Genomic DNA, 10,000 nt, shown 5'->3' with positions numbered 1-10,000 from the left:
CACACTGAGTAGGATATGCTACAATAAAGTGCAATACTTATTTGTGTAACTTGCTATCATATAATTACAACAGAATTAGTTAATTACAAATGTTTAAAAATTTAGAAAATTTAGAGCACGTCGCGTGCCAAAGTTATGTGCAGTGTCCCGTATAATCAGCACAATGGCTGCCGTTCGTTTGGGTCGGATCGCAATTGGGAACTCGGTCTTTTTCCTTTGCGACATGCAGGAAAAGTTTAGACCGATGATAAGATACTTTCCCGAAATAATCACAGTCGCTCAGCGGATGGTACGATGTTTACTAGAAAATTGTATGCAGACGTTCATGCAGACGTTGTGCTTGTAGGTTCAAGCTGCCAACATATTGGAAATACCGATCATTGCAACAGAACAGGTGAAAAGAAACAAAAAATTAAAATTGAAAATTTTTGATATTAATTTTTATTTTAAATTTATATTAATTATGTATAAATTTTGATACAAATTTTGTTTTTATTTATATTAATTATTTATAAAATTTGATATAAATTTTTTTTCCGGTTTTGTGAAACAAAAGTACCCAAAAGGTAAGTGCAAACGGAAGTTATTTATTCAAGATTGCAAGTGTATTTAGGATTGATGTCAATGTGTTAGGTCTTGGTAGTACTGTGAGTGAGATCGATGTCAGCACAGCTGCGGTTTTTCCAAAGACGAAGTTTTCCATGGTGATTCCTGAAGTCGAAGACTTTCTGACTCGTATGAAACACATTCAGTCTGTTGTCCTATTTGGAATTGAGGTAATTAATGTTATGTATTTGTATTTGTATTGTGTGTTGTTTGCTGTCGGTTTTGTTTTGTAGTGTCATGTCTGTGTGCAACAGACTGCATTAGATCTTCTCTCTAAGGGGTTAGATGTTCACGTCGTTGCAGATGGAGTGTCATCTCGAAGCTTGACAGACAGAATGTTTGCTTTGGATGTGAGTTGACTGTCTCTGGCTATTGTGGGTTTGTGTTTGTGTTGTAGGAGTTTGTTGTATGTTTACCACACACACATGCACACACACACACACACACACACACACACACACACACACACACACACACACACACACACACACACCTTGAACCTTCAATCTATTGATGATGCCTGCTGTTGATAACGGCCTGAATACATGTCTTATTTCTTAAATTTCTGGACTTATTGTAACGAATGGCATCTACTGTATGTCATGCCATATCTTGAGTTCTCGTGAATGATCTATTGCAGACTCTGCAGCTGTAAAGGGATTCTTGCTGTGTAGAAGACAGGCTGCTATTCATTGAAACAGTTGTAGTATGTTTAGACAAAATGCACACACACACACACACACACACACACACACACACACACACACACACACACACACACACACACACACACACACACACACACACACACACACACACACACACACACACACACACACACACACACATGCATGCATGCATGCACACACTTGACAAGCATGCACACAGGAGTTACAAATACTCAAGAAAGTAAGTGTGTGTGCATTTTTGTCTTAAATCTGGGTGTTGGTTTATGTTTATTTATTAGTTTGGTTACTTGTGTTTGTCTAAGTTATATATATATATATATATATATATATATATATATATATATATATATATATATATATATATATATATATACAGGGCACAATTTACTTTTTCTTTGCATAGCGGTATTGCTACATAAATTGCAAATTGAGTAGCGGTAATGCAAAATCCATCGCAACCATATTTTTGCAAAACAAAGCAATTAATTAATTAATTAAATACCCAGACAGTTCATGCTTTCTAGTCTACAGACGCAAGTTCATAGTCAATGCCAAACTGTGAATATTGATGATACTATTAAATTTGTTATTATAACACAATTCTCTTTGGGTAAGTGGAAACGAAGTTACCCGAATAGTAGGAAGTGGCACCCTGCCCATGCAAAGTTAGAAGCAAAATATGCTATTCATTAACTTTTGGTTTTTTTAACCATATGGCTGAACATGTGGCCTCCTTGGAGTGCTGAAGAACCGTTGGACTGCAAGTGTAGGGTCAAACTGTGCCAATGGCGGACCATCAACGCTAATCCTCATCAAGTGATCTAAGGTATCTTCACTAAGACTTGACCGCCAGTCACTTTTTATCCTCCTCATAGCACTGAAACCACGCTCCACTATGGCATTGCTGACTGGAAACACAGCATTATGCACACCAATTGCACAAAGTTTGGAAATTTCTCTTTGTACTGGGACAGAAGCAGTGACCATACAGTATTTTTGGATGATGTCGCAAGTTATCGATCCAGTACATCTTGAAGAAGGTCCAGTCTGTCATTACCCCATCTAGCAATACGTTGTTCTTTAATAGAAGACGACGGAAGTGCTCTACAGCAAGAGACACATCAGCTACACCAAAGGCTGCAAGATCATCTCAGTCAGTCGGCCACAGATTAGTGTCAAGGAGACAAACTGCTTTAAAAAATCGCTGTTGTAAATCATCAAAACGATTGTGAATGCATTTCCCAATAGCTTCATTGTAAAGTGATCTCGACATCATAAATGCGCTAAGTACGTTTGGCTGTACGCCTGACAGCTTCACGTTTTGAAAATGCAGCTGGTTATCTTTGTCTGCGGCTGCAATAATCTGCGACAGCTCCAATGGCACTTCAGGCTTGTAAGCCTTCAAATTTTAAGGATAAGATGAACCCAGTCTAAGTTAGCAATGGCAAAAGGCAAGTCAGCGGAATGACCTTGCAGATGACATGACAATGTAGCTAGAGGGTTGAATTGCCAATTTTCCCGTGTTTCTGTGGCAGTGCTGTTGTGTTGACCTTTACATTGGAAAGGTCCCATGCAACTGCACATTGCATGATTATTTTAGTTGGTAGTGACCTTCTACATTAGCTACGATATAAAAGTGCAAGTACATTGACTACACTGTTACGTACTTTTGTTCCTTTTTACCTTGTTACATAGTTACAATGGAAGTCTCAATAGCTATCTTGTTTCAAGTTTCTGTTTCTGTTGCCATCCCTTCTGCTATTGAGATGATAGTTTCAGCAGGTATTCTGCTAATGTGCTTTAGTTTCATGTATTGCACAGCATGACCACTCAAGCACTGATGGTTCATAATTGAATAAAGATATAGTAGTATATTATATATAATATCTTCTCACCACTTGGCTATGCAAGGGTGCACCATTATGAAGTTTTTAGTTAGACTCCTACTGTACTTGGATGCGGGACATTCTGATTCCACATCGCAGTTTGTGCCACACGTAGCTGACTTTGTTTTCGCAACATACAAAAATTGATTCGCAAACTGCGATGCGATCCCGGATAAATTATGCATATATATATATATATATATATATATATATATATATATATATATATATATATATATATATGCCACACCTTCACCTCGCTCTTCGAGCATTTTGCGCTCTTCAGGTTTCTTTGGCTGTCTGTGGTGTTCCCGTTGTCTTATTCATGCTTCTTGTGTCATCTTGTCTTCCTTCTTCTCCTCACTTCTCTGTTGGACAACATGGTCGGTCAAGAGTTTGATGTTTGCCACACCTTCACCCTGCTCTTTCAACTTTTCACACTCTTCGGGTTTCTTCGGCTGTCTGTGGTGTTCCTGCTATCCTATTCATCCTGAAAATTTTTTGTCATCCTGTTTGAATGTCGCCTTGTCTTTATTTTCTCCTCTTCCCTGCTGGACAACATGGTCATTCGGGAGTCTGATGTATGCAGCACCTTCACCCTGCTCTTTGAGCACTCAGCACTCATCATGTCTATTCGTCTGTCTGTGCTGCTTCCACAGTGTCCTCTACTCCTGATTTGTTTTCTCATCATCGCACTTTCTACTTCCTTCTCTATAAATCTTTACAAATCATGTATTTCTGTTGTCTTTGGACCAGTAGTGCACTTGTTTGACATATCTAGTAATAATACTTGTCTTTCATGTATGTTTTTTGTGTGTCCCATATGGGACATTTAGTTATAAAATGATATATATATATATACTGTATTATATACAAATATGTGGGTGTCACTCAAATATATATATATATATATATATATATATATATATATATAAATTTATGGGTAGTCTCATATTATTTTATAAGATGAAATATGGCAGATTTTTGTGCAATTGCCAATATAAAATTTGCCATTTGGCCACTGGGATATTGTGATGTTAAGTCAATGTCATCGCATCCACGTGCATCAGGCATCATGGCGATGTGTTGGTATGTCACATGGATGAGGCCACAAGATGGTAATCCCTGCTTGCTCTCTGTTGTGCCTACCCTGTCTAGCAGGAAGGTTAATTAAACATGAGAATGAGACCGGCCATAAAGCTTAGATCAATTATTCAACAATGATGTCTAACCGCCAAAACTGAATCCACCAATATGCTTTTTTCATGAATTATTTAGCAAACCGCCAAAACCAACTCTCGAAAACCAATGTTTCATGTGGTACCTGATTTAGGATATTGTTTATTGTATTAGATTTCAATTGGCTGTTGTGTTTTGTGCACTCATGACTGACACTTAGCAACAAATTATTGACAACTTTTAACTGAACGGTTTTGTCTAGAGGATGCGACAGTGTGGTGTCTTCATTAGTACGAGCGAGTCAGTTCTGTTTGAGCTGCTGGGCGACTCGAAGGCTGGCAAGTTTAAGGAAGTTCAAGCTTTGATTAAGACTTCAGCTCCAGACTCTGGTCTTCTTTCCAAAGTCTAACAATCTTTTCGTATGAAAGCGCTATCATAGTCTGTAGCAGAATGAAAAGCTGCATGGCATTTGTGGGCAATATTTCTGTTGTGTGTCTTAGTGTGCATTGTTTGAAAGCTACCAATGATCTGACTGTGATATTGGAAAATTAGTTATGCTGTATGCATAGGCATAGGAAACGTGAGGTTTGGAGGTCAAACATTACTATATGCCTTATAGAATTTCCAGGCTACAGCCTAATAGCATAGATACGCTAGTATAAAGGCAAGCCTTTGTTTTTATAGATGAATGTATGATTTAATAAGTTACAGCTATTTTCACTATGAGCATTATTGAGAGAGGTGGACAGTACTTTCTGACCCTGAAGAGTCCAGACGAAGAGTTTGTAAAAAGGATGGTAGACTACTGAATTCCAAATCTTATAAGCATAGGAAAGGAGAGTTCTTTAGCAAGTTTGTCCTGGTCTTGATAGGTTCACATCTTTAGAGTGTCTTGTAATGTGTTTGGGAGTAATGCAGTGAGGCAGGAAAATTATTTGGAGAGGGCAGTGGCCCCTTTGGCTCCCACAGTTCCTACACCTATGCTTTGGGTGCAGACATCTTTGTACCAATAGAACAATTAGTGATTAATTATTATGTAATGCTTTCATTTTGAGAACAAACTTTCAGAGCTTGACTGTTTGTTGAGAATATCATGCATGCAATGCAGCATAACGGTTGGACATCAGACATTGTCCGACCACTTCTGCCACTTGACGAATCAACTCTGATTGTGATCAGACATGTTACCCAAACAAAATGTATTTAATTATTAAAATAAATTTACAACAGTAATTCAAAACAAAGTTTGCATTGCAATTTAAATTTTTTGTCCAATCAAACATGTCGGATGTTGAGACAATTTGTCTGTTCGCTAGACATATGTCCCATAGTAGATCCCATCCACAGAAAATTTTGAAACTAAAACTGTGCAGGTTGTTTCAAGCGTATCAAATTAATTAATTGACCAAGAATCATTTCAAAGACAGTTCATAACATATAGTCATTTGGTGTGACTGTTCGTGTGTTGTACCCTATGTGAAATAATGTTGATGCAATCACCTCTAATATGAGACCAACAGAAACATTTCTATGGACTAACGTCATTGATCCAGTTTGTGTAGCAGCATAGTGGCATAGATATATTTAGCTATATTCTATATCTTAAACCAATTCTTTTAGTGCGAATCTAAGCATGAAAACATATATCATATCTAATATCAATGATTTAGTAATAATTTTAGTATCAACAGTCGTGGTCCCAAAGTGACCCTTGAGGCCAACCCTTGGGTCTCTTGGTCAAATTCAACCGGCCACCCTGTTTGATGTAAATCATTGTTATTTGTAGTTTCTTACAATTACAGTGTGATCTTGTTGATAGTACTAATTCATTCCACAGCATGACACTTCCGTTGCTAGTGTACTTTCGACGTCAAATGCTAGGAACACATCTAAAGCGGTCAGATCACCTTTCGTCTGCCAACGGCTGCATCATCCGGCTTCGTACAAAAGGTGAGTCTCTGTGCATGCAAGATATCTAGTGACTTCAGACTAGACTTCAGACAAGCATGCTTAGATGGCTATATGTTTTCTCTACTAGAAACCAATGGTCAGGTGTGAAAGTTTAAGCTAGAGATCTGTACTTGCAGTCTGTTAGCTAGTTAGAGAGACCACCGAGATAGTAGACTGTAATCTAATCAGCTGCAATGATTCTCATCACTGTTGAACGTACACCTTCAGCATTCGGACAGTCAAGAGTGACAAGGCGCTCTCTAGAAAATATTGCAATGGAAGTAGCCTAACTCGATCTTACCCAGTTGACTCCAACTCATCTGCTGATAGTAGCTAGACATCTAGAGGGGTGAGGGGGACGAGCCTCCACTGAGATCTGGATCTGTTCCTATCACACCATCAGATTCAGTAGAGTTAGAGACTATTAGTGAGCTATTCTAAACGAGATCGAGCGGCTCTGTAAAATAGTGACAGTTCGTACACTGCATTGCACCACTCAATTTTGTATACTTGTACATACAGATCTGTTGGCATCGACTGTGACCAGAAACTCCAACCAAATCTGTGACTGTCGATCGCTTGTAATAGTGCAAGGCTTCCGTTTGTAGATCAGTTTCCACTACAGCTTGAAGCCGGTCCACGTAGCTCTATCCACTAATTTGTTGCTCTATGCTAATTTGCGGTTTACTCCATCATTATCTACCTTGGTGACTGTATATGGGTGTTGTGACGAGTCGTTTAGCTCTTCCGAATTAAATACCCAAAAATCTTAGTACCTATCTAAATGTCACTGGATGCTAGAGAGGATATTGCGCAATCGGAATCCGATACGGTATGTATGCGACCAGATGACGTCACTATTGTTGTTGTCGTCACAGGGTTTGCACAGTTTGGCTAACACTGCATACCTGTCGCACGTTCGAAATTGCGTCGACGCAACTATTGGATTGCATATTTCTACAGCTCGATCAGATCTGTGACATCTCACGTGTTCATTTCATCAAGCCATTTCAACACACCAGTAGGTATGGCTTCGTCTAAAAATAGCATGATACATACAGAGTCGGAGGTTGACAGTGAAATGTCAACGCAAAGAGTCAGTTCGGATTTGACGCTTGCGGTGTAGCAAGCGATTAGAATACAAGGTTGTCGGGTGACGCTTGATACTATAAGACCTACGGGAAAGTTTGATCAGCGCGAACGGAGAAGTAGAGCAGCTGCAACTTGCGGTTGGCGGTGCGACGGTCTGAGAACGGCTCCGCCTCGACTGTGGGAATCGGAACTTTGTATGTCTGAGGTTCACTCTAGAGCTGCACGATGATGATGAAGGAAACTACCGTCTACTAGTTACCGGCCTGATCTCATCATCTGGTTATTCGTTTTTGTCACAGATTATTAGTAGATTGTTGACATGCAGAGACATTGGTAGACAGACAAACAGGCAGACAGACTGGCAGGCAGGCAGACTGACTGACAGTCAAAGAAGATCATCTATTAGAATCAAATCAATTAGAGACTTTTAGTACAGTTCTATTTCTGAGGATGCTAGAGACCGTACGTGATAGCTATCCTATGGAATGGGTGAAACGACCATCTGTTAGTCGGAGGGGGAGGGGATTGTCACATTCTCTCTTCGGTCTAGTTTTATCTTTTTTGAATTTTTATTGCTTTTTTCATGTATTCCTGTGTGTGACATCTATAGCACTAACATTTAGAAATAGAGACTGCGTGTATAGATCGGTTTTCAAAGCTCTAGATACGCGTCACACTATCACTTGTCTGGAAATGGAATTTGGATCATTATTCTAACTCGAAGCACACATGCGCTAGGGTTACAGTAGCACCACGTTGGACGACTCGACAACCAGATGTGGGCGGTTTGATAGACGGCAGATTGATAGACGGATGTGGGCGGGTTGATAGCCTGATGTGTGCGGTATTATACAGGCGTGAAAACGCCTGTTAGTAGTCCAGGCGGCCACGTGACGTACCACCCACCAGCTAGGCAACCGCGTAGCACGTGACCAAAATAAATAATAAAAATTATTTATTACTCGCGTTAAGTAAAAGAGTTTGCTATTTATTGAAATTGTAGAGAAATTAATTAATGAAACTGTTAGTTAATTAAGATAATCAATTAAGACACATTGTACATTTGCAGGTTTGAAATGTCATCTTTCAGCTTTGTTTCGGTGTTTGTAACGGTTTCAATCTCTCTCGGCGGTAAAACCCTGAATTCACACGCAATTTTAGTTCTCATGTTTTCTATTGTTTGTTCAGTTGTTTGTGTTTCTGGTCAAACACACATTGTTAATCTTCAAGTTGGACAGAGCTTGAACGAGACGTGTGCTACAAGGTCTTGCTCATCAGCGGCAGCTATCTGTCATGGTCGAGAATGGACATTTCTAGAGGCATCAACAAATCATAGTCGTCTGGTTGATAAGTGTACGGACAGGACGGATCGTTGTATATTATACGTAACCTCGGCGTCTCAAGGAACTTACACGTGCACAGAGTACATTAGAGATCCAGCTGAAAAGGATCCTGACGTGATAAAAAGAGTGATCATCAAAGGGTTGGAGCCCATGCCAACAGTGGAGAGTAAGACCGTTTGAGACTGTTTGCATGCTTACATTACCAGAGTGGAATATAAGGCAATTTTTTTGGTTGGACATCGTGCCCTATCAAAAGAGGTTGACCTAAAATTTTGAATTTTGGCGTTCATTCTTATTTGTGAAATTTTCTTGTAATTATCGACGTCAACACTTAGTTCAATTTCTTTATCTGTTGCATCATAGTTCTACTGCTGTGTGTTTTATTTATTTATACAATCTAAATATAAAAATTAAATTTTGGCTTGTTTGTTGTTGTTTCCTTGCATTGTTATTGATCATGACGACGACAGGTTAGAGTTATGACATGAATGTTGAAGATTAAATGAAGGGTTAACACAATGACATGAACTGACCTAGTGATGAGCAAATATATTTATTACATGGATCGATAGTAAAGAATCGATAGGCAACCCAAAAGTCCAGACAACTGACAGAAGCAGCAGGCAGGATCTAATTATAGAGTTAGTGATGACCAGATGATGTGAGTGCAAAATGACGATACTGCAATAGTAGACATCCGTTAGATTAGAAGATGTTAAATACAAGAATAAAACAGAGTGAATCAGTTGTTTCAAAAGCTTGTTTTTGATTGGCTGTTATTCCTTGACCAGTCACGTACAGTAGTATGTCCCATCAAAGCAAAGTTGTGTGTTGTTCATGAACACTAGTTGGTAGGTCAATGACCGATGACCGACCGTTGTATTCCACTCTAAATTTACTAAATTAAAACTAAATAATATTTGCTGAGCAATTTAATTAGGGCGTGAATAGACACGTTGACATGAATTTGCCTTTGCGTTTGTTGTAAATTCTTAATTAGCTTAGAAATAGTTCATTTGTTGAATGTGACAATGGCATGCACTTTACAGGAAACCTTTCATATTGACGTGCAGCATACAGTTGCGTTAAAATCAATTCGTGTGGAGCGTTTTACCTGCATGTACAGTACAAGGCATTCGGCTACAAATTTAATTCTCGTCGGTTGCAGATATGCATACGCGCATGTCCAATGCCCTTTGTATTTTTGTCTGTTTTTATCAAATATATTTTTTAGCAACATCGGTTTCGAGTACAA

The 10,000-nt window shown here is 38.9% G+C and overlaps 2 protein-coding genes across 2 annotated transcripts in view; both read left to right on the top strand.

Annotated features, from left to right (window-relative positions):
• The first annotated feature begins 129 nt into the window (after positions 1 to 129).
• Positions 130 to 4,898, top strand: LOC134188009 (isochorismatase domain-containing protein 1-like). Its single transcript, XM_062656191.1, has 6 exons — positions 130 to 289; positions 347 to 394; positions 557 to 566; positions 634 to 776; positions 840 to 956; positions 4,623 to 4,898. The coding sequence occupies exons 1-6, from the start codon at positions 164 to 166 to the stop codon at positions 4,767 to 4,769; spliced, it is 591 nt and encodes a 196-aa protein (XP_062512175.1). The 5' UTR covers positions 130 to 163; the 3' UTR covers positions 4,770 to 4,898.
• Positions 4,899 to 5,082: 184 nt separating this feature from the next.
• The window catches only part of LOC134187583 (fibroblast growth factor receptor 1-A-like), a 9,131-nt gene continuing 4,213 nt past the window's right edge, over positions 5,083 to 10,000 (top strand). The window contains exons 1-5 of the mRNA XM_062655737.1: positions 5,083 to 5,157; positions 6,198 to 6,310; positions 8,472 to 8,533; positions 8,591 to 8,911; positions 9,980 to 10,000. The exon at positions 9,980 to 10,000 is cut by the window's right edge and continues 36 nt beyond it. Coding sequence (XP_062511721.1) covers positions 5,083 to 5,157; positions 6,198 to 6,310; positions 8,472 to 8,533; positions 8,591 to 8,911; positions 9,980 to 10,000 — 592 coding nt within the window. The remainder of the gene's footprint in view (positions 5,158 to 6,197; positions 6,311 to 8,471; positions 8,534 to 8,590; positions 8,912 to 9,979) is intronic.

This window comes from Corticium candelabrum, chromosome 12 (assembly GCF_963422355.1).
Source record: "Corticium candelabrum chromosome 12, ooCorCand1.1, whole genome shotgun sequence".
Taxonomy (NCBI): Eukaryota; Metazoa; Porifera; class Homoscleromorpha; order Homosclerophorida; family Plakinidae; genus Corticium; species Corticium candelabrum.
The sequence above is the reverse complement of the archived record's forward strand: the minus strand, read 5'-3'. Positions and strand labels throughout refer to the sequence as shown.